Raw genomic sequence first — 26,286 nt, 5'->3', positions numbered from 1 at the left:
CTTTTAGTATCTCTTCAGTGACTGGTAGAATTCAGGAGATTATTCTGCAAGTTACTGAAAGCCACCTGAAGGGTAACACAGTCATGGGTCAGAGCCAACATGGATTCACAAGAGGAAAATCCTGCTTGTCAAACTTAATTTCCTTTTATGAAAAGGTAACTCAGTTGATCAAGGAAAGCCAGTTGATACAATTTTTCTGGACTTCACCAAAGCTTTCAGTGCTGTCTCTCACAGCACCCTTCTGCACAGGATGTCCAGCTCACAGCTGGATAAACACATCATGTGATGGGTGAGCAGCTGGCTCATGGGTCTGAAACTGAGAGGAGACATCATTACAACTTCCCCATGAGGGGAAGAGGAGGGGCAGACACTGATCTATTCTCTGTGGTGACCAGAGACAGGATCCAAGGAAACAGCCTGACTTTGTGTCTGGGAGGTTTAGGCTGCATATTAGGAGAACTTTCTTTACCCAGAGGGTGGTTGGGCAATGGAACAGGCTCCCCAGGCCAGTGGTCATGGCACCAAGCCTGTCTAAGTTCAAAAAGGCTCATGGTGGGATTCCTGGTGCTGTCCTGTGCGGGGCAGGAGTTGGACTTAGATGAATCTTGTGGATCCCTTCCAAATCCAGATATTCTATCAATCTAGTAAAAAATACTTTTCATTACTAGACTTGTTGAAACAGAATTTACTATTTCACCAAGCTTCATTACCCACAAATTTCATGAGTAATCATTTTGTTCTTGGTTGTTCATTGCAACTGAAAATGCTAAATGGTACCAGGCTTACTCCTCATCCTTCACAGTAGCCCACCAGAAGCCTCCTCTCCAGTCATGGTTCTTCACTGACAATCAGTGGATGTGATCTGCAAATCTCTGCTTCCACTGTGATCAGCCTGTCTGTGAGTCACATCCTTCACTCCCTCATCCTGCTCCTCCACAAATAGCTGTAACTCCAGGACTGCAGTGTAATGCCTGGCTTTTCTTTTCTGCAATAATCCCACCCGGCAGAGATACCTTGTTCCACTGACCAATTCCATCCTTCCAGACCAATTCCATCCTTCCCACATAATAAGAAAAACCAGTCTGTAGAGCTATTATCACTGGCATTGCAAATGCATACACAAATGCACATCTACCTGGAAGCTATTGCCTCACAGCACGAAGTTTTTCTACCTGAGGGAGGTTCTGGACTTGGATATCCTTGGAAAGGACAGGTTCCAGTTCCAGCTCTGAAGCCCTTCTGCTATCATGTTAACCTGATGTGCAAAATCAGTCCTTTCTCACAATATCTGCCAGGGTGCTCTTGCATGCCATCAAGAGACATCTGAGAGGTCTTGTGATACCTGTGGATCATTACAAAGTGCCTTCCAACCCACTGCTGGTTTCTTTCTAATCATGGTAACAATGTAATTGAATATTAAAACACCAGATAATTTCTTTATCTTCCTTCTCTTTGAACTTTCCTAGCCAAAATCAGTCTGCTATGATATAGCAGAATGTTTGCTACATTAAGGTGATTAAAACACCAGCCCATAGAACTGAACAGCTGCACCTACAACAATTTATACAAATTAAATATTAATAGGAATATGGATGAAAATATTTTCCAGGATCCCAGTGCCCTATTAATCTTAAATACATTACATGATGCTGATTTTCTTGCTTAAAGATAACATTTATTAGTCCCATTTCTACATGGTGCTCCATCAAGATTAATTCTGCACTGTGTTTTTTTTAACAGCAGTGCTACATTTTGCTAGTTTCTACGTAAGAAAGTAGATATTTTCATTCAGAAATATGAAACTGAACCACTATACTGTCTAGTTAAGGCTAGTTATTGCTTAAGAATGGCAGGGATACAGAAGAACTAAATAGGATTTTAATAATGTAGGTTTTTATTGAGAAAAAAAGCCAGAGTGCAACAGAATGTGACTTATTTAATCTAGAAGAACTGCAACCATAAGAATTGCATCTTGAATGTGCATCATGCAAGAATGCTATATGGGGTTTACTGTCTAAAGCCCTGTTTTGTTGTATACCACAAAAACAAGTAAACAAAGTAGAAAAGGCTTGTAGCAGACATGAGGCATGAATTACACTCATGAAATTAATTAATTTGGTTAAGGCATGCTAACAAAAAAACAGATTTTTCCATGACTGGTATAATTAGTGAAACATCATTCCTTATGAACTCCTACTGTACATGCAGACACTTTTTCAGCAAGCCCAGCTTCTTCCCTCCCTAACCTGCATCCCCCAGTCTTTCACTCTGTACCCAGGCCCTAAAATCCTCATTTCTCTGCTTTTTTTCTCCAGCAGCCAGGCCTGAGGCACAGTGTGGGAACCACCAGCACAGTGTGTTCACTGACCACCCAGGGCAGACCAGACCTGCTGGTGCTGTGGGTTTCAGCCTTTGCTCTGTGGGACTGTTTTCTCCCCCAAAACTTTTGTTTTTCACAAACCTTTGTAGGATTCAGTTCATACAACATCAGGTGCCAAAACATGCCACTTCTAGGGAAGAGACAGACAAATGGTTGGAATAGTTATAGAAAGCCCCTACAGTGTAAAAATCTCTACAGCTTGACCAAACCACTCCTTTTCCTGTATTGCAAACAGATTGAAATCCTGTGAGTCAAGTTAAAGCAGTAAAAACCCAAGCAATGAGTTTTTACTGCAGTTAAAGCAGTAAAAACCCAAGCGATGGCAATTCAACAAGGCAGTATCAGACCAGCACTCTGTACACTCTGTACATTTCTGCAACAGCAACATCTGCCTTGAAAACAATTTTTCTTCCTTTTGTTTCATGTGAGATAACAACAACTACAGAAATCACTATGGACCACATCCAGAGGCAAAATCCAACAATGAATGCATCTGTCTAAAGGCATTTCAGTCTCACCTTCCACAAGAAAAAAAGGATAATTCAATAGGAAGTAAATCCTCCACATTTTTTTGAGTGCTTAACCAACCAAACCATGAGGGCCTGACTCATTTCAAAAAACAGGATTGTTCAACATTACAGACGATGCTCATCTCACTTTGCTTGCCAATTTGAGTTACACAGTAACCACTCCTCCCAGACGAAACTTCTCTCTGCAGCACTTCATCACTAGTGTCCCATTTCATGGAACCACTGGGTAGTGGTGTATTGGCACTATGGAACTGTCACCTACCAGCCCTATGACCTGTGAAATTTTGGCCATGTGATAATCCAGCCGTACAGGTTCCAGCTGCCATGGTACCTTCTGCCCCTTTCTGCACCACATTCCCACCAGACACTTTTAGACAAGGTCATCTGTATCCTCTTTCCCAGTCCCAGCTGACCTAGGGGAGGCCACATATGCTATGTGTTGTGGTTAGGAATGGGATTCCCAAATTTAGTGTTCCCACTCTAAGACCCAAGACCACAAGCCAATTGCTCACTTAACCCCCACCTCCCCCTGTGGCAGAATGAAGAGAAGTGAAAGCACAAAAAGGTAAAGGTAAAGATCACAGGATAAGAACAATTTAGCAAAACAGCAATGAAATAAGAAAAGAAACAGTAACAACAAGCAATACTAAAACCAGAGTGCACAAGTTAGGCCAATGATTCACAGGCAAGCGGTCCCCATGTGCCACCCACCCTCACCCTCAGTTCCCCCTGCACATGCTGTGAGGCATATCCAATAATCCTGGGGTCCTGGCTGTGTCCCCCTGGCTGATGTGGCTAACTTTAACCCTGTCCTGGCTGGAACAGGACACCATGTCCTCACCACTGATGCTTCAACAAGCAAACTGACATCTTCTTTGGGTTCTCTGCTGGCACGAGTCTCCTCTTCAGTAAGATACTGAATCACAACTCAGAGAACCACAAAATCATTGATTTGTTTACGCTGGAAAAGACCCTTGAGATCATCAAGTCCAACCATAAATCTAACTGCCAAATGAGTCACTAATCCATGTCCCCCACTAAAACATGCCTCTAAACATGCACACACTACCCACACTGGTTTTCTACTCCTTTCTCTACCACCTCCAAAACCTGTAGGAAGGTCCACCACTTGCTTCAACTGTACCAGATGGCAAAGCACAGCAATATAATCTCAGCACAGCATTTAGATAAAATGCAGAATTGCATCATAGTGTTAACATCTTGCTCTCCCACTAACACTCCCATCCCACCATCACTGCTTACAAAAAAGTGGGCATTATGACATTGTCATGTTTCTCATACCTGAAACATCGCCTTCCCCGTACCTTCTCATTCTCCTCACTTTCCCACTTTCCTCTTTTTCTCTTACTAATATCAGAAATGGAGATTCCCATAAACTAGAGACCCCATTCCTGAGTTTCCTTTTCCTAAAATATCTGAAAACTATCCTATGTATACACATGTAAGTGGATACATTTGTCTCTATGTATGTTACTTTGTTTCATTCTTATGCTTTAGTCCAGAATTAAGGATTCTGTATTAACCCTGACACGTAGGTGACAGAAGTTCACACAATATTTAAAGTAATGAGATAACCTGTTCATAAAACACAGGGCTTGAGAAAGGACACAGAGATTCTTCAGTTACAGAAATACACTGAAAGGTGCCACATCAGCTCCTTTAAACCCAAAAGGTTAAATTTGAAACAATATTATTTCTTGAGAGAATTGTTTTGAAAAATTCATTGTTAAGGAAAGTATTGTATTTTATGTTCATAGCTCTTCAGCTAGATTTCTTAAATTAAGCTAATTTCCATGCCCCTATCCTTCCACCCCCATAAACATCAGCTCATTATTTAAAAAATGCACAGTGAATAAGAAAGAGGCAATTAAGGATGAGGCACTGTAGAAATTGTCTGTGACAGGTGTTCCAAGAATGAATCAGTACATGACTTCCCTGTTCTTTTACTCTTCCTTAAGCATCTGCTTTTGACTTCTTTTCTGATTTCCCCTTGATGCTTGACCCTAACAAAACCTTTGAGAACTCCTTAAGAAGTGAGGAGCTACAGGAAAATTTTAAAAGCTACAAAAACCCCAGGCATGTCCAGTGACTCCTACCTGGCTTTGTTAACCTTCACACTCCATCGCTACTCAAAGCATCTCATTTGTTGAGAACTATAGCATGAGACTTTCTCATTATCATTAACAGCTAGCTCTACACAATATTGGTTTTCCCATTTAACTCAGAAAAATCACAAGTTCCTTGCTGGCAATTGGTTCTTCTCCCAGGCAGGACACAGCCTAGCTGCAGGAGGGAACCAGTGCTTGTCAGGAGTATCTGTCACGTCTGCAATAAGCCATTCCTCAACCTTGTATGACTTGTGGACTGAATTAGATCTGCCAAAATTTTCCACCAAATTTCTATTAACATCACATTGTTCCTAACAGTATAACTGCTGTGAATGTGTATAATAAAATACATATCTAACTTGACTCAGTCTTTTGCAAACCACACTCTGGGACTGATATATTCAAAACAAAAAAAAAGACCACAATATCACTAATGTAGGAAAGGAAGAGTCAGGATAGCTGGGTGCAAAACAAAAGATATACTCTTAGACAAAGTAATTATAGATTAACATACTAAATAGGTTTTTTCCCTCTTTGCGTTACACAGAGAAATACAGAATTATTCAGAAGGGCAGCCAATGCTCACAGCAGGGTTAACAGTGAATCCAGACCAGGTTGCTCAGGCTTTATCCAGTTGGGTCTTGAAAACCTCCAAGTATGGAAATTCATAACCCCATGAGCAACCAGCTGCACTGCTTAATCAACCTGACACTGAAAATGCTTTTCTCATTTAACATTGCCCCGATATTCATTCATATTGTATAAAGTTGAAATCTCCTGTTTAAATTTGTCAGTCTTTTGTTCTGCTGCTATACACTGCTGTAAAGAACCCGGCTTCACTTCCCTCTAGGTGTTGGATAGCTCATGTTAGGTCCCTCCAATGCAACATTTTCTTTATGCTGAACAAGCCCTGCTATCTCAACCCCTCTTTGCAGGACCAGTGCTCAAAGCCCTGAGCTTTGATGGCCTTTTTGATGTGGTGCTCAAAGCCCATTTTGATGGCCTTTCACTAAACTCATCTAAGTTCGCTGACATCTGGACACATCATTGCAGATATGGTCTGAGTAAAGGAGAACAATCACTTCCCTCAGCCTTCCCTCAGGTTAGTCCTATTGATAAAGTCCAGTCTGCTGCTATCCTTTCTCGCTTTGTAATGATCAAGAATGAGGATGCAGTGCATTCTTGGCTTCTTACTCAATTTTGTCTGGTTTGCTGACCCTGTCAGCACACGTCTAAGTAACACCAAAAAGCTGAATGAGCAAAGCAGAAGACTTTCTGCCCAGTTCTGCAGCCTGTCCTCACTTAACATCAATGGAAGATCAATTGTCCTGTCAGGAGAGCTGCTTCCTCATATCATGTACAATCATATAAAGAACCTGTTAGGACAGCAGAACTGCAGTGACAACATGAGCCACCCACAGTCTCAGGCTTTTTATCTATCTGAGCTATAGATAACAAAGCATCTAAGCAAAGTCACCAGCTCCCTTTCTCCTCTACTGCTCTACTTGTTTTACTTTTTGCATCAGAAATTGTTCATCCCAGAAAATACTATGGGGGTGTGGGATTTCTTGGTCATTTTCAATGCAAAGATGTGCCCAGACACATCATTTTACAATTACAGTTTACTAGCCTAAGTGCACACTTGTAAGTAGGAACACAAATTAAAGAGAGCTGCATGAAGGAGCTCTGTTTTAATGGGAAAACAGGGGTTTCCACATAATATGGAATAATATGGACAAGTCAATAATGCATCACGAAACACAAGATATTTTTAGTTCTCATTCAGTTTATGAGCATAATATCAAACTTCCTCTATCTTACATGCCAACACAGTAATGAAACGAAGATAAAAAGATGAGTGACCATACTCCATCCAATGTGTTCAAGTATCAATATACTGCTTATCTCTTTGCTTGAATAATTACAGAATGTATCAGTAATTTTTTTTCATTAAAGTTTAAAGATGGATTTTATCCAGCATACACAGAAAAGGCTTCAATTTTTAAAGGGACTGTAGAAATGGGAATTTAAGTTGGGCCTCTAAATCTTACATCTCTGAGTCACATGTGAATGCAGTGCCAACCCCACGGAACCCAGAATCTGCCTCATATTTTTGCTGACAGGTACTGATGCTTGTGAATGTGCAGCTTGTCTGCTATGATTGCCTGAAGAAAACAGCCCCTGACATAAGAGCCATAAGAAAACACGCTGACTACACACACTGTAGTCTGTTGCTTTACCCACCATTGCTGTGTCTAAACACTTCAAAAGCATCTCTCTATGAACACTTCACAGAGAAGCTTTTGAACACTCTATGAATACTTCTGTATTTTTTATATTCAAGGAGAGCACATTCACCTCCTGAGAAAAGGGGTTGGTTCTTGCACAGTTTAACAGTTAATGTAGATGTATTTTTCATCAAGTCCTGTCAGCATTCATAGCTCTCAACTCAGATTAGTAGCATATAATTTGAGCAGGAAAATTGAGGAGAAATACACAGTGGGTTTAAAATCAGAAATGGCACTTGTTGATGATAATATTTGCCGTTCTTCCAAGTACCCACACAGATTGCACATACTCCCACAGAGATGGAAATTAATATGTGAAATACCTGTGCAGCTTGAGTGTCACAGTTCCATAAACAGTAGCAAAGCCCAGAAGACGAACCCATCTTAGGAGAACACAGCGAAATATACTTGGCTCAAAATACAAAATGACAACCTATAGAACAGAAAGATAGAGAGAGCTTCAGTACTGCTTTCATGAGAAAGTAGTTCTTCATTCAAATGCAGAATAGTTGCAAAACAGGACAGCAGACACATTTCAGCTCGTACTGCTGTATATTTAGATTTTCTAGTAAAGCGTTGGGATGATCAGATCAACCAGCTGGCACAGTTCTAGGCACCAACTCCTTTTTGAAGGGAGCTGGCAAAAGCCCTGTGACAGACTGTGAAGTGACAACACTTTTAAATGCAATTCCACTGACTTTTCTTAACTGAGTGAAAACATGTACCCAGAGAGGAGGATAGAACAGACAAGGACTTTTTCCTTGAGCAATTTAAGTAATATTCAGCTGGTTTAATTCTGGTTTGATAGGCTGTATTTACTAGGTTACACTTCAAAGTCACTCCTAATAAACCTAGCAAAATGATAGCTGCTCATTTTTCTCTGCCAGACTAGAAATGATTGCACTGGCCTCTTTCTATCCAACATATGAAATATTTAATGACACATTTAACTCTTTTTTCCCCATATATTTCATCTAAGCTATATCAAATCTGCCTATGCATCACAACTTTCTTAAGGAAAATAGCCTTTTTGTTCACCTATGCATTTCTCTAACCACAATAAAAAATGTCCTACCATGCCCTGTCTACTAAGGACCATGCACAAGAACAACACTCCCTAAGCAGTAAAAGAAAGCTACCTTCTGTAGGTATAGTGCATGTAGAAGTTTCACTATCAAGTAAAATACTACTCTTCTCTAAAACAGGGTTGCCCAGTAAACTCAGTCCCAATTTGAATCAGGAGTCCATTCCTTCTCATTCCCGCAGATATTGTCCCTGGTGTCCTGAGGATCCCATATTTCTTCTCCCTCATTTGGTCCCATCAGGAGCCTGCTGTCCCAGAGATTTGTTGGAAAACTGCCCCTACCCCACATGTAGACCCTGCTTAGTCCAGCAAACTTAGATCCCATGCATTCCATGTGTCAGATCAGAACCTGGTAAAACAACCCAATGCACCATAGTAAAAATTAATTAGGTAATCCTGGTCTAGAGAAAAAAAGCACTGAAACATTTCAAGCCATCTGTCACAGCTTCATTTACAGTCAGTACATTCTGGCAGTAGAGGTAGTATTGTGCCTACTGGCTGCCACATATTATTTTCCTAAGTAAATGCTCTTCTGCGTGGGAATTCAAGTTCAGGATGTTGGCCAAAAGCCCAGGACTACATCCTTTGGGTGACATAGACTTCTTTAGAAGAGTGGGGGCAAAAATGGCAGATGTGGGCTGAGAGAGATGGAAGCTGCTGTGCTTCACTGGAATGCTTTTTTATACAGCAGAATCAAACTATTCCTTTTAAAAATATGATTTGCTGAATCAAACTGTGCTGCAAAATTTAATCTGCTTTTTTTCACTGTTATTGGACTGACAGAATCACAGAAGGTACTGAGTTATCAGGGACCCACAAAGATCATCAAGTCCAACTACTGGCACTGCATAGGACACCCCAAGAAACACACCATGTGCCTGAGATATTGTCCAAATGCTTCTCGAACTCAGTCAGGCTGGTTCTGTGACCAACTGCCCTGGGGAGCCTGTTCCACTGCCCAACCATCCTTTAGGTGAAAAACTTTCTTCTGATTTGACATGCTTCAATGTAGACATTTTCTGGGATTCTGACAAACCATCCATGTAGGAAAGGCAGCAGCTTTTCTCCTTGGAAAATCAGCTGGAAAACCAAAATGCATCCACATATGCATGACCATGCTTGGGCAAACACAGCATCCAGCAAAAAGTTTCTCAGAAAGACCTGAATGGCAGCAATGACCTCTTATCCTAATATACAGTTATATAGATTAGGACAGTTGCAGAACCTGAGCAAAGTCTGTAGCAGTAACTTGTCTCCTGAGGTTTGCTGGGGAGTAGAAAACATCATGTTTCATCTTTGATTCTTCCAAACAAGAAAATCAATGTCAAAAAAAAGACTGGCATACAGAGACTCTGAACATTCCAAAGTTGATTTGAAAGCAGAATTTTTCAGATAATTGAAATGGGAAGGTCTGAAAACTCTCCAGGCATAGAATTTTCTGAACAAGGGCAACAGCTCGCTTTGCCATGCAATCTGACACAGCAATTTCATCTGCTGCTGCTTGTTGAAACATTAACTGCATGTGTCTAGAAAATCTCATTGATTTGCATTGAATCATTCTTATGAGCGGCTGAGGCATTTGGCTAGATATCAACCAAGAAACCACCACTTCAAACGCAGCCTGGTGTGAGCTGGCGTGACAGCTCCCTGTGAAGGCTGCAGAGACAAGGCTCTGGTGGAGAAAACTGTTCTCATTTTCCCATTTGAAATGGACACATTTTAACTGCTCCTTCACCCAGTGGTGAAGGATACTGCAGAAGTAAGACTTCATCCAAGCTTGAGTCTCTTTTGGATCTTCCTGTGTTTATATGATGAACTGTAACAGTGCCTTCACAAGGGCCAGTGTCCATTTCTACCTATTCTTGCACATGGTCTGTCATGGACCAAGGCTTTGAAGAGCCAGAATTGCTATGTGTACATTTTGCATTCTTCTTAGGCATTGCAGAAGGCTATTCTAAGCATATGTCATTCCCATCAGGGCTTACCAGGATGTTCAGGTGACTTCCCTCTCTAAGCTCTTATCAGAATTACATCTCTTATAAGCACCATGAATTTTAGAGGCACAATTTTTTAAATGAACAACCTTTAATGGATTGGAGCCAAGGGGCTACAGAAACACTGCCCTGGAAGCCTTGCTCAATTTTTCAATGCAAGTGGAACACAATTTTTGCAAAGAACCTGGTCCAAAGTATGACTGCTGCACTCCAACCCTCACTCTCCCTAGCAAAAAAAAAAAACAAACTCAAAAAAAACCAAAAACAAACAAACAAAAAAAAAGAAACAAAAAAAAAAACCCAAACCAAAAGAAAACAACCAAAACGATAAAAAAAAAAAAAAAAAACCAAAAAAAAAAAAAAAAACAAAAAAAAAAAAAAAAAAAAAAAAAAAAAAAAAAAAAAACCAAAACCAAAAAAACCCCACAAAACCAAACAAAAACAACAACAAAACCAAACCAAACCAAAAAAAAAAAAAAGAGGAACATAACACAGAGAAGTCTTGGGTTTGTTTCACATCAGCCTCTTCTACCTTATCAAAAGCCCCATTCCCTACTGTTATGCCCAGAGCTAACAACTTCTTCAAATGACAACAAATGTGCACCAAAAGGTTGCTGGGCTCCAAGTGAGGATCTTAGGATAAGCACCAGATTCACCCACACATCCAGGCTGCTCTCAGCAGAACAAGGGAATCCCTCAGGTCTAAAAAACTACCCTGCCCATCAAAAATCTGACAATATTTAATTTTCTCTTTTTGCACTTATGATGCAATAGACCATGATCTTCTTTAAAATGCTGGGATGTTTTGCTGATGGATGGAAAAAAACATCTTTACTGTACATAAAGAAATGTGTTATCCTCAGTTTTGCCAGCTCCTGGCATCCACTTAAACACTAGACATCAGTTTCTGCTAAGAGATCTGGGGAAAATTATTTGGAGACCAGAAGAAGATAAGCCAAACAGTGGCTGCTCATGTCCCAGTTACTGCAGCTGTGCGTGAGACTTCCTGAACTGTGCCTCGTCTTTGTCATTTGGACAAATGCATTTAGATGTTTGCTTTTGAACTCAACGTGGTTTAAGCTATTACTATCCTTGCCAAAACATTGTTGCAGTAGTCACGCTACCACTTGTGGAGTCAGAGATGAAAAGACTTCCTAAGGTCACCAGCTAACTGTCAAGTGTGTTTAGAGCGGGAGAATTACAGACACGGAAGAGGGACTTAGCCTGCTGACACAGCGATCAGCCCGCTCAGTTATTCATCTGACATGATAAACAGACACACACACACTCTAAACACAACAGCTGAAGTCAATAAAAGCACCCCACACATTACAGCAAATTTTCCTCATCAGGACAGGTAGGAAAGTAAAAGTGCAAAGAGGACTAACACCGAACAATTGAACATTCAAAAACATAACAGAGTTTGTCCACACAAAAAAAAAAAAAAAGAAAAAAGGAACTAATGAGTTTTATAGGCTCAATGCCATTGCTTCTTAAAAGATAAAAAGTATTTAGAAAGATTCTTTTAAAAAAAATCCACCTTATTACAGCCCTATAATATTAATAGTGAGAAAAACTGTGCATTGCAAAATGCTCTTTTGTCTTTCAGGTTAATTTTACTGTGCACATTAAAAGATGGTTAACTCTGCCCTTCACCTTGGCACCAGATCCAGGCAAAAACACTTTAATACTGTGCACCTCCCCAAGGAGCAGTGACTGGCATTCAGTCTGCCTGAATCAAACATATAATTTCTTGCTACACTGTTTTGGGGGGTCTAGTAAATTAGGCCTACTAATGCAAGTTCCACAGATAACCCAGGGACAAAAACAAGTACCTTGAGAAAGTTCAGCTACTTGGACAGGAGTTGGCTTAAAGGCTTCAAGTACACATCTCCATTGACTAGAAAGGCACTACAGCATTTATTTTAGGGAATTTTCTTCAGTATAGATCAATTAATAATCTGTATTAGGAGGACTAAGGCAAGTACTTTATAGCCAGTTGTAACAATTTTGTAATGTATTTAAGACAAGTACTTTTTACTTCAATTCTTAAGCCATAGAAGTCACGCAAATAGATCAAAAACTCATCTTCCTCTACAATCATCAAATTGCTACACTTCATGTTGAGAGGAAATGGGCAACACCATAATGTCTCAACAGACCAGAAGCCAAAGAGCTTTAAAAAAATACATGCATTGCCAGTGCTAAAAATTCTAAAACTAAACAGGAAAAAAATTGAGCAGGACCTTAACTCCAAAAACCCCTAAGTGTTCAAAACTTTTCAGCTCTTCTTTTTTTTGCCCTTGTTGTAGAATCATACTAACGTTTAGGTTGGAATGGACCTTTAAGGATAATCTAATTCCTAGTGCTGTGGACAGAAATGTTATCCATGTTATATGGATGGAAATGAAAGTCAGAGCTTAGAATTTGAATACCAGCATCATCTGCTGATGGATCTGAGGTGCAAGTCACCCAATTTAGACAAAAGTGATACAAAAGTAGTAATTTTTTTCTCATTTGCAAATAACCAAATTCATCTCAAATTGTGCTCACTTAAACCAAAGAACTTTACAGGAAAACTATCTACTTTTTTAAATTGAAGTTCAGAATTTTCTGCAAGTACTCTGCACAGTTCAGTGCAGGACAAGACACAGCCATTCAAGATAATGCCATTTGGGCTAATTCCATTAACAAGCATCTAGGAGATACTGTGAAGAGATCCATATGATCTGTTCCACTGCCCAACACCATCTGTCCTTGCCTGACTGCAACAGCTGTCTAGGGCTGTCTCTAGGCAATTCTGCTATGCAGCAAGCCATCAGACACTTCCTCTCAGTGTCCTGCCGTGCCGAGGGATGGGCAGCCTTCCTCCTTCTGACACATTTCAGTAGTTTCTTCCAACACGTCAAATATCCTCCAGGGTACATCAAATCACCTATTAATGCCTCAGTCCTAACACTGAGAAGGGATTTCCTGCAGCAGAGATGCCGTTTGCAATGTTAGATAAGCTTGCCATCCAAACTCATAACAGTCTGGCACTACACTTCCTGGGAAAGGGATCGACCCTCTTCTGTGTGGGCACAGTGCCATCTCAGCAGATGGGGTGAATGAAGGCATTCATGAGCCTGTGCACACTATGGGCACCACTGCTCGAAACATGAGTCACAGCTCAGATCATCTGCTTAAATATGAGCGAAGGCACAGCTCCTTATCCAGCCCTGTGCTATCCACAACCGTTTCCAGTGCCGCTACACACAACATTTTAGAGGTATGATAACAGCTGAATATATACTTAGCCTAATTATGTAAGAACATTTCCTTCCATTTCCATCCCATTTTTTTAAACCACATGTGCTTTTTAAGATATTACATCTTACTATAATAGGCCTGTGAGCACACAGTACCATCAAACCCTGCTATCCTTGCAAATCTCACAATTTTAATGCAGAGCTGCATTGAATCATTAGCTCAAGTGCCTCTGTAAAGCACACATTTGCTGAACAAAACCACAGTAACTACTCAGTAGGTTTTATTCTTGCCTATGAATTGGAACTGAATCAACCTCCCAGTACACAGCGCTGGAAGCACTTTGATTCTGGGGGCAATGCATTTCAGATAAGATGCAAGTCACAAGCAAAATCCTTGCAGCCATTTAAGTAAGATCTTCTGGGTTTCTTCATAAAAGAAGACAAATTTTTCCTCATCATCCACACAAAGTCCAGCTTGAAATTCTGCCTGCTGAAATCTTCTTTTCACTCCCACTATATTTTCAGTAGTACATATTGGTGTTTCTTTCATTGCCTATTGTACAATATCTATTAATACATATTAAACCCCTGTCTGTGTTTCAGCAAAGACATGTCTTGCCTGTAAAGTCTTTTGGAAGACCATGACTCAGTATAAGCACATAACCACCAGCACCAGTGTAAAATAAAAGGGCAGACTTCTAGGACTTCATTCATCAGAATGCTCTGCTGTCGCTAGGTTTTATTACACTATGGATTCATCTCCATCAGGCAGTAACAACAGATCTCTAAAGTTCTTTATGGAATACGTATTTTACCGTGGAGATCATTTAGCCCCCTGAGAGATTTAACTGGAGATTAAGCAAACAGAACCTTCAAGACCATTCTGGTTTGACAAAAGACTGCATATTTAGAATGTCTTTTCACAGATATATCTTCAATTATTTTCCCTCTTTTTTTCCTTCCTGTGTTTATAAGAGAGATCTCAATTAATTATTGACAAATCATCCTGAATAGGTTATTCTGAGGAATAGAAATATCCATGTGATTTCCAAGATGCTGTCATGTATTTCCTCCAATTTAAAGAGAAAAAGTGATATGCCACAGATCCTACCAGCTCTGGAAATATTTATTTATAAATGACTTGAACACATGGCCTGAAAATGCACTTACTTACCATAAATTCTAGCCTTTGTTTAAGCCTTATTAATGATTCAGCTTCACTGTTCCTATTTCCTTTGGTCTAATGAATAGTATTCTAAAATCAAATAATAAAAAACTAACATGTAATCCACAATGGCTTTAAAAAGAGACATGCCTGCACTCTGTGTTCAGATTTGACCACAACAAATGACCTTTTATGCCCAACAAGGCCCACACAGTAGAGAAGAGCGATCGAGGACTTTTTCCTAATAAAGGATAAACCTTTATCACAAAATAGTTCATTAGTTTATGAGAGACATGAACTGATGCCCTGGCTGAACTGGTTATAAATGCTAAGGGTTGAAAGGTACTCCAAGTGTCATTTCACAATCAGCAAGAGAAAACAGATTCAAAGAAAGACAGCACACCATCTTTGGGGAAAAACACAGAACAAAAACAAGTATTACCAAGAGGACTAGACCTCTACCCCAGACTGCTGTGGAAACCCTCTGAGGAACTGAGGAGAAACAGAAATCACCTTGAAACACTGGATTATCATGTATGTTCTCTGCATCTATTTCCCAACACAGAGACCATGCTTAGCTTTTCAGTGTAATAGAATAAACTATGTAACTTCAGCTGCAAACTCCTCAAATACAAGGAGAGATTTCAATGCTACTGGCCCAGAGAGTGCTGATGAACAGGTAAAATGATCATTCGGGAAGTATCAGGTCTCCCAGTCTAAGGGGCTATAGGCACTGAGGTGCTGGAGGTGGAAAGTCCAGTACCTTAGGGGCAAATGTTGGTCCAAGAAAGGTGTCTTCTTGACCACTGCTGGTTATCGGATGCTTCTGTAGAAGCAGTATAAGAGAGGGATAAAGTCGGAGGCTCAGAAGTTCCATTGAGACCATGCTTAAGTGTAGCACAATGAACAAATTACCCAACACTGAAAAATCCAGGCTGAAAAAAAATCTATTTGTTTTAACCATGTCCCCTGTAAGGCAGAAGAGAAAATGAAGTCTGCATTGCACACTATGCTTTCCTTGTTCTCACCCAAATATACTTCCAACTCACCAGTACCATAAAGCAAAAGAAGCAAACTAAGCAAAAACTGACCTTCTTACCCATCTGCTTTGATGTGCCAGCTATTTCTCTGTCTTGGTAGATGTCTATCCCTCACACATATGTTTACTCCCTCCTGACAACCTCAGAGTCTTTAATACAGTTACCCTAAAAGTAGCCTGAACAGCCTCGGAAGTCAGTTCCTGAGGACTTGAGAGTTGGCTCATCCAGCAATTCAGACTCTTGAACTGGCCAGATGTGGACTTGGCTGGATGTCTGAAGTTTCCACTGAAATCAAGACACTGCCTCAGACAGTTTAAAATGTGTTAAAACAAGATTCTTCAAAAACAACAATAACTATTGTGTTTGAAAATTTAAAGCCTGCCAGAATCTACCTAGCTAGCTGTGTACAGAGCAAAGTGCTTTTCCTCACCCACGTAGGTCACCAATCACAACCCGAAAGCACAAAATTAATGCAGAGTAATTGATCTGACTTTAAAGATATTTAGGGGCTAGTAAGAGAGCTGGAGCTGTTGACTTCACTGAAAGGCAACTACCCAAATATTTTAAAAATATCTGTCTTCCTGTCTTCAGAAAGAGTGCTAAGAGCAGCGTATATAGATAGTACTGATGCTCTGCACTCTTTCATTCAATGTTTTCAAACTTGTACGAAAGGGTCTTCAATTACTTTCCAACTAAATACTGAAAGATACATGAAAATGTGGGTTTCCTGATCAAGCAAATGGTCAGATTTTAAGTGAAGATTATTAAATGTGATCTAGCAGCAGCAACTACAAGCAGAGATGAGCAGGTGGGGCATTCAAGGCTCCAGCCTCATGCACACTAAGGCTGAGAAGAGGAGCACAAGTGAAATACAGAGAAGAAGCTGAGCTCCTTAATCATTCAAAGCTTCTATTTTCATAGTTCGCAGTACATTCAAAAAACATAATTCAAAATTAATAGAAATAATTTCATCAGGACGTTTTATCTCAGCAATGTATAGGCATACCAAAAATTGTTCATGCTGATGCAAAATTTAAAAGTGGAAAATCAAAGGAAGCTGCAAAGTCAAAATATCTTCTAAAATATTTGCTTCTTCTGCCAGTTAACTTTTATAATCCAATTGCTTCTTTCATTTTTACAGATACATTTTCTTCCATGTGACACACCGCTTGGGTAAATCACAACAGTCAACTGAATGTCCTAGTTTATCTGCTTCATGTGGGAAAAAAACCCCCTAAACTTACTTACTGGGTGCATCACGGTCCTCTTTTCTTAAAAGAAAGGTGGCAACCAAAGAAGCAAAAAGATAAACATTTTAACAAACTGAACCATGTCTAATGAAAAAACCCTGACATCATTTCAGCCTATTCATTTGCCAAACCACTGACACATGTTAATAATAGTTTTAAGGACATGTATTTCCTTTATTTTATTAAAACCAAGGAAAATCTAACAATTAATTTTAAGACCACATCTGTGATTTTAGGAAAAAGGAATCTTTTAAAAACATAATGGTAAAGTAGTCTTTATTAAAATAAATCTTGCAAGAGCTGCAGCTAAATCAAGACATAATACATATAAATTATTCAGAGCAATTTGTCAAGTATACTTAATGCAAGACACAGGTCATAAAAGAGACTCACAAAGACTTTTATATCTTGTTACAATATGGCTGAAATCCCTACAAATATACAGTGTAAGGTGTGTGTGGGGGGTGTTATTTGAGTGTTTCCAAATAGTGACTCCTACCTGGGGAAAAGAAAACATGCAGTATTTAGAGTTCCAAAAATACTTATTTCCTTCTCTTAATCAAACAAAGTCAGAGAAGTATTTAACACAAATTTGGAGAAAAAATGCTATCTGATGGTTTAAGTTCTTCAGAAATACCTCCTTCCTTTCTGTACATGCTCTCTCTGAACTACACGTTGGCAGGTTCACGAGTCAAGGTAGGAATTTTATTGACATCAACTATTAAGATGGTTATTTGGGAAAGGTAATGGGGACAGACCGAGACTTTGAAATACTCTGCTAAGCCACAGCAAAGAGCAGGACAGAAGTGTCTGCTATCCTCCTCAGGATAATTTTTGTTGGTATTTATTTTGACAACAAGCAATTTAGAAAAACTCCCTCCACTGAAATACCAGCCGGACATCTCAATCCAGCCGGTGCTGATTAGTTTACTGCAGACATCTCTGCTGGAACTATTGACTTTTCATTTTCAGCTTATGCACCTGTAGCAACAACAGCAGTGGGCACAAGCCAGAGACCACAGCGTGACCAGCCTCCAGAAGAAGTGCTGGGAACACTCCAACTCCTAATGTTCCCTAACGAAGACTGGATGTCTGTCTGATAAATCTGCTTTAGGTAAACTGAAGCTACCGGTAATTGGATGAATTGCAAAAATGAGTGACATACTCTGCTGGCATGATCTACATTAATCTTCAATCTACACTAATCATATCAAGCAAATTATGTTATTAACATAATTAATTCATTATGGGTAATTAATGAAGTCCAGAAGAAGCCAGCCACATCTGCAAACTCAAAATTCACTCCACAGTAGAAACTATGGAAATAGGAATGAAACGCCATTTTTCTTCCCAGTAGGAAGATATTCTTATAGTTTTTAAATCACATGGATATGAATATTTTTACCTTCCAAAAGAACTGTTTGGACAGTTTGCTTGGCTAAGAGGGCCAGAGTGCTCATACTTTTTTGGTCTAGTCAAATGGGAAAAAAATGTTTAATACAAATCTATACACAAAAAATATTTAAACAGTGTTGAGCGATACTGAAAAATTATTATAACTGAGAAATTGAAACAAATTTAGCAAAATAAGTTTCTATATTCAAGATGATCATTTTCTTCTGCTATTTTATTTCAGTCACATATGCCACATATGCCAGGTGATTTTTAAAGAACATCATAAAATTAATGACATGCTTGTATAAATATTTGAATACATATACACTTAAATACAGAAATAGATTTGGTACATTTATTGTGATTTCTTTTTTGCCTGTAAAATCATTATTCCCTTTCAAAAGTCAGTTACTTTTCATGCATGTTGATTTTAAAGTGCATGGATTCCAAAGCAGCATAATTTAAGTGTACCTGTCCCAATGTTTTCTGCTTTATGGAAAGCAGCACAGATCAGTATCAATTTCCAGCAATCCTGATCAACACTGAAATACAGTTTATTGCAGAACAATCCACAGGGCATCTCCATGAGCCATAAAGCACTTTTACTCTCTGTATTCACTCTCCTCACCACATTCAACTAGGGTGGCTTGATATTATAATCCAGCTATTTCTATTGGGACTAGGAATCTGGAGCAGATGTTCTACACACCTGAGCCAGGGAAGACAAGTGAATCATTAAATTCCAAGACAGTCCCAGCTCCCTCTGTATTCAATGGAGAGCACTGTAGGCAGAGGCCAAACCACATCATCCTTCTACAGGTACCTGAGTGCTGTCTTCCAGAGGTGCCTACTTCCCTCCACAGGCTAAAGGGAGCCTACAGTAAAATGTGATGTTCCGAGTTAAAATTAGTTAGGGAAAAAAAAAAGTAATAATAATAATAAAAAAATCCATGCACTGCAAATAGCCACTCCAAAGTTTTACTCAGAGTTTTCAGTACTCCCTCTTTCTCAAGTGCAGGCAGCACCTAGTAACTTGTCAGACCATGTAAAGCCCATCCATCAACTCTGATATACTAGAGAAGAGAACAAGCTGGAAAAACCTTCAGAACTAATTTAATATTTATTGCTATTTTGAGCTGGGTGTCTCAAAGGAAGAAAATAACTTCAGAACATTGAACTGATTTGGAATGAAATGGACCTAGAACAAAAGTTATATTTCATGGACTTTAAGGCAACTTTTCAAAAATGCAGAAACACAGAAATAAGATGGTATAGAAAGTAATAGAGGCATTAGCACATTGAGGGCCATGGTCTTAATGGACAGGTGACCTTTCCATTACAGAAGAAAAATTAAAAAGTCCTAAAATGGAAACCGCTGATCTCAAGATTAGGCATACAAGCTGTCATGGAGCAATCTCAAGCAATGTAGCAGCACCAAAGTTGGATGGAGTGAGACTAGCCTGAGAAGAACTCTTCATTACAGACCTCAGAAGAATATTTCTTTAAGAGTTTGAGAACAACATACTCGACTCTGAAAGAGCAGTCTTCAAAAGCTTCAACATGTGTAGGTGGCAACCAACTAAACAGAACAACTCAGAACAGAAATCTCCCCTTGGAAATATTGTGGAAAGTAGGAGAGATGAATCTTGAAGCAGATTTTCAGAAAGTTGAGTGCAGACTCAAAAAACTTTAGGGAGTCTGTGGAGGTCACTGCACAGTTGATCAGAAGGTTGAAGTACAATGATGCAGGAAAGAGAGGAATCAAGTTGCACAATATGAAATTATTAACTGGGAGAAACTAGGGGTAGTAAATTCTCCTCTTGGAAACAAAGCTTCAGGGCACCTCAACGATATGTATGGCTGCTCATGACCTGAACAATCAGCAACAGTAAAATCCCTTAGGAATAACAGGCACATCTCCAAATATTGCATTTTCATATTGCATTTTCTAGCCTTTGCATACATTCAGGTTTTCCAGAAAACTGCATTACCAAATGCACTTATTGATGAATTCTTATTTGTTTGACACAGGCAATTTCTTTTTCAAAAACAAAGAGACACCACAAAACCATCTGAGATATAAGGTTGCATTAGACAAGCATATCTTTGATATTTAATGTCTTTTTCAGTTATCATTAAAAATCTGATTAATTTTCCTCACATGGTATCAAATCTATTCAGGACCTAAAAATATGAGCTCAGAACAACCCTAGGACTTCTAGTTTGTTTTGCTGCATTATGCTCCCTCTACAACTTAGGGTTAGTTTAATGTGATTGTAACTGCCATTTATTTCAAACACGTACATTAACCATAAAGAAATTAATTTTGAATAAGAGAAAAAACCTCAGAGGAGCAACTTTTTATTATTTTGAAAATTCAGTGGGATTAGCCAAAACAGCACACCTGTCTGCAGTGCAACAATTAGCAGGTTTCTGAGGAAAGCTCTTGACAGTGCATGATTTAACCTGGAGAACAACCAAACTCAAGCTACGTTTTCTCAGTGACAACAGTTGAGGCCCATATGCTACTCTCTGCTCATACCTAAAAATAACCATTCCTTGAAGCAGTTATAAAGCCAGGTCACCCCATTTAACCAATACGTAATCTAACCAATGGGTACAACACCTCTCCTACTGCTCTGTAGTTGAATTCATACTTGTGCTTATACCCATTTACTGCTGCTTAAGGGAGCAATGTGAAATGGAACAGTGGCAGCACAACAGGCTGAACACCTCTCATGCTCTGGCATCCTACAGACAAATCAGCAAAACTTTCTTCAAGGTGGTACAAGTCTGTGTCTTCTGAGCCAGAGAGGGGAAGAAGACCTAAGTGTCCCATCCAGAAGGAAAACATTAACAAGCGGAATATTGAATAAAAATGCTGTCCATAGGCTGGGGGTTTTACCTCCTGTACTTGGTAAAGAAGTGAAGATTGCATGGTGTACTTGAAGAAAGAGTTCATGTCTGCAGCCCTGGTGAAGGAAGATGTTTCGCATGCAGAAAAACTAGGCAGATGATAAGCACAAAGCCTTCTCTCTTCAGGACATTCCCAAGCAAGCAAAGCAGGCGTGCTGCTGGTCCCATCCAGAAGGAAAACATTAACAAGCGGAATATTGAATAAAAATGCTGTCCATAGGCTGGGGGTTTTACCTCCTGTACTTGGTAAAGAAGTGAAGATTGCATGGTGTACTTGAAGAAAGAGTTCATGTCTGCAGCCCTGGTGAAGGAAGATGTTTCCCATGCAGAAAAATAGGCAGATGATAAGCACAAACCCTTCTCTCTTCAGGACATTGCCAAGCAAGCAAAGCAGGCGTGCTGCTCTCTGTGCCCCTGACCGAACCCTCTCATGTAAAGAGTACCTCACTTGACCTCAGGGCACCAAAACTGAGCACTTCAGTCTGTGATTGCAATGCTTACCCAATGGCAAGTTGAGTGCTTGAAAGACTTGCCATAATTAAAATTGAAGGTGTATGAGGAAACACACTCCCTACTAATGGCTAAACTATTCAAGCATCTTTGGTCTCCTCCTTTGTGAGACACCAACCAAAATACCTATAACCAATCTGCTGGTTCCCCCTTGTTGCTGCAGCTGCAAAAATAAGGCATTAGAAATAGCAGCCTTCCCCAAGAAGATTGCTTATTTGCATTCCTGGCACAGCTCACTTGCATGGTCCACAAAATGCATTCATTAACAGATAACAAAACAGCAGAAGGAGGCTTTCTCCAAATGTTCCACTCCTTCCTGAGCACAGGGGGAGTCCTCCAAACATTTCACTGATTTATCAAAGAAAAGGCCCACCTTCTAGCAAGAAAGACATATTCCACTGCATTTCGTTGCTAGGCAGTTGTCTGCACTTAAGTGCCATTATTTATTTATATGAACTTCCTTCTCCACCCTTCCTACCAAGATGTTTGTGGTGTTGAATAAACAACTGTACAACAAAAAGAGCATAAAAGCAGAAGGGCAAAATATTTAAGAGCAAAATTAACAGTTGTCACCAGAACTAAGAATGAGATGGCAAAGAAAAAGATGGCAAAGTCCAAAAATAACTGGACTCCAGGGGGCCAGGGAGAAATACAGCAATTTTTTAAAAGAGAAGTCTGGCTGCTAAGATAGATAGAGAGATAGCAATGAGATAAACCAACCAAGTGGTGAGACCCCATATGTGAGACTGTCCCAAACAAACATTTCAAGACTCATATTTAGTTGTGGAGCTGTGAGTACTCAGAAGGCCATGACCTTCTTTTTCTTCAAGGTTCTTGAACATTTACTATATATAACACAACTATTTATGATTTAAAACAAATCCATTCAGGCAGATTTTGACAGGATTGCTTGTGACATGTCTGAGAAAAATGCATTACTTTAAACAGTCTGAGGAAATAAACCTAGCAGATTTAGTGTTTCATGCTACAAAATGTCATCTGATTTTATGAAAGATATACATGGAGGGTAAAAAAAAGAACATTTCTTTGAGCTTGCTTAGATAACTCAAGATAACTCAAAATCCCAAGAATGTCTGCTGTGCTCTCTAGACCAATGGAGCACTCAGTGTTTAGCAACAGGGACTTCTCTGTGCTCAATATAGTTTTCTCTCTTTCACATTGAATGCTTTCAACTTTTTTCAACTTCTTTCTGTTCTCTAACCTATTTCCTAATGATTTAAGACTAAATATTACTTGAAGTTAGACCAAGGTTCCAAAATTCCTGCATTTGTTGAAAGTAACTGAGAATTTTTCTCCCCTTTACTGTTGTCTCAAGAATTCATTCTGTCAACTTCCTTGTTTAATCAGATCCATTATTATTATTATAACTATTAACAGTGACACATACTGTTAATTATGGTATCAAATATAATTAGTTATCAATTTCACATCTGCAGGTTCTTGATCCCATCTGATGTCTGCTATGCACACTGGAGAGTCAAACCAGGAATGAATGCATTTCACAACTACATCATGTGATATGAAAGGCTTTTTGATGTTAACAGGTCAGCCCAGTTCACAAACATTTGTGAAAAATATAACATACTATAGGTTTCCTTTTCAAATGTAGTAAGCACTGATGTCCCTTATCCTAAACAGACAAAATATCCTGCCTGAGAAAAGAAGTGCTCCTTATTACTTGTTAATCCCACAACCAACAGCAGTAATTACAGCCCATATAAAGACATCTCAGCTTAGGATCAAGACAGATCAAGTTTCTTGTCCTGCAAATCTAGAAACTTGGAATGTGTTTTGGTTCCAGAAAAGTTACATGAAGAGCAGCTAAAATAATTTTTTTAATGTAATCTTGGTCTTTATTTTCTTATGTATCCTTTCTTTATCTGAAATCGGTAGATATTGTTGCAAATAATTAACTTATTAAGATTGCTTAAGACTTACATGCTAAGCATTTAGAATATGTTTCTGAATCAGCTATCTTTCAAAATTCCTGGGTCTTCGAACAACTGAGCATATGATATTCTAACAGAGCCTGACATTGAATTAATGGTTAATAAAAATGTTCCTTAGGGTTTTAAAATACTTGTGACAGCATTTTGCCTTCTTGTAGCAACAACTGGTGATTACTTGAACAGAGAGTGCCTGCCACTAGGGCAGTAACTTATGTTGATTATGATTTCAAAGACGTAAAAAATGCCTTAAGGCTTGGAAAGTAGATACAAGTTTAATAAATATGGATATAAATAGCTGACTAAATAACCCACTACACAGACTTTTATAGATCAGTTCTCTACAGGTTTCAAGGCAATGCCATCAATGAAGGCAGAAAAAAGGACGAGCTGACTCTAGAGGCCAGCAAGCCCTGTCAGATTTCTGAAAAACCCCACATTTCAAGTGTTCAGCATGCTGGTGATGCCAGATTAAGAATTTAAGAGAGAGAGTTAACATTAAGAACACTTGCTCTATATATAGCACTACAGTATGTGCTGGGAATTAGGTCATTAACAAATTAAGCAAGATTTATACATTCAACAACATACTGCTGGAATATATACAATCTTTTTTGACTCTGACTAATGTGACAACTTACACACTTGGATTGACATAGAAGAAGAGATCTGGAGACTAAATCATAGATCCATATTTTAAAAACTGTGGTTATTCAGAGCAAATTATTTCCTATAGAAAATTCCAAAATTTAAAAGAAAAATTAAAGTTTAAACAAGACACAATGCTTGAAGGAAAAGCGGAAAGGACTTCCTTATGCCAACAAAACTTCTTTTACCTTTCTTCCTAAAAGTCACAGAATCACAGAACAACAGAATGTGCGGAGTTGGAAGGGACCCACGAGGATCATTGAGTCCAACTCCTGGCCCTGCACAGGACAGCTCCAAGAATCACACCATGTGCCTGAGAGCACTGTCCAAATGCCTCTGGAACTCTGTCAGGCTCTTGCTGTGACCATTCCCTGGGGAGCTGCTCCAGTGCTCAACCATCCTCTGGGTGAAGAGCCTTTTTTTAATATTCCACCTAAACCTGACCTGACACAACTTCAGGCCATTCCCTTGGGCTCTGTGACTGGTCACAAGAGTGAAGAGATCAGTGCCTGCCCCTCCTCTTCCCCTCACAAGGAGGTTGTAGCTGCAGCGAGGTCTCCTCTCAGCCTCCTCTTTTCCAGGCTGAACAGACCAAGGGACCTCAGCCGCCGCTCACACAGCTTCCCTTCAAGACCCTTCACCATCCTCATTGCCCTCCTTTGGACACCATCTATTAATTTAATGTCTCTCTTATAGTTATCTTATCCTTTTTATATTCCTTGTATTAATTTCATCGCAGTCTGCATAAGTACCAGCATATGCTATACAAAGTATCTCTGTGTGATATACATGTAATATGCAAATGTTTAAACATGTGAATGTTTAAATGTTTAAACATAAACATGTAAATGTTTAAACAATTCTTTCAGTGAAAATGATCAAAAATGCTTTGATCATACAAGGAAAAACTGTATCAACATAAATTTAACAGAAAAAAGAAGTTAAGGAATTAGTAAGATCACTTTATGAAAAATTATTTCTTATCCAAACTTTGTACACACCACAAAGTAGACCCAAACCTCTTTGTAGTGACCTCTCAGTCAGCAAATGCTGTCAGAGATGAAGCACTGCTGCTCGAATGGCAGCCAGCCATGGCAGCAGCATGGGGAATGCTCTCCTGTCAGAAATTCCTAACACAACTCTATTCCACCACAAAGCACCAAGACTGCAGCACACCCAAGGAATGCACTCAGCCTTTGTGGTGGATCTGCCCACGTGCACCAGTGCAACACATTCAGAATATGTCAGAATTTATGTGTGTGCATGCTATGACTATAGTTTGCATTTCCCAATGCATTTGACACATCAAGATTACTTTTACAACCAATGACTCTGACACTGATAAAGCTTCCAGGTATTCCAAGTAAATGCTTAGGTTTACTTTTGCCTGCTTTTTGGCTCACTGCCTTTCTCACCAGCCTTGAGTCAATCTCACACATGATATACATGCATAGGACCCTCAACTGTCTGCAATATAAAGAGAAAACCAGACAGGCAACCCAGTAATCATTACTTGCCAAGGGGTCTAAGGACTAAAGCTTCAAGACTATTTCCTGCTGTAAGTCACAAAATCCTTGTCTAACATAGAGTGTATATGAACCCTCCCAACTCATGCCAATGCCAAACACCCAACTCCCTTCTGAGCCCTCTTCAGCTGGTAATGTGTAGGATCCAGCCTTGATGGCAAGGCCAAACCAAGGGACTGAGTGACCCTGTTCAGAACATGGAAAAGCAGTTTTAAA

At 39.4% G+C, this 26,286-nt stretch overlaps 1 protein-coding gene across 1 annotated transcript in view; it reads right to left on the bottom strand.

Moving 5' to 3' along the window:
- GPR158 (G protein-coupled receptor 158) overlaps positions 1 to 26,286 on the bottom strand; it is a 181,016-nt gene that overhangs the window by 41,331 nt on the left and 113,399 nt on the right. Inside the window, exon 6 of the mRNA XM_041408771.1 lies at positions 7,651 to 7,760. Within this exon, the coding sequence (XP_041264705.1) occupies positions 7,651 to 7,760 (110 nt within the window). The remainder of the gene's footprint in view (positions 1 to 7,650; positions 7,761 to 26,286) is intronic.

Source organism: Onychostruthus taczanowskii, unplaced genomic scaffold (assembly GCF_017590055.1).
Source record: "Onychostruthus taczanowskii isolate IOZ18803 unplaced genomic scaffold, ASM1759005v1 scaffold3, whole genome shotgun sequence".
NCBI lineage: Eukaryota > Metazoa > Chordata > Aves > Passeriformes > Passeridae > Onychostruthus > Onychostruthus taczanowskii.
This window is presented reverse-complemented; position numbering and strand designations above follow the sequence as displayed.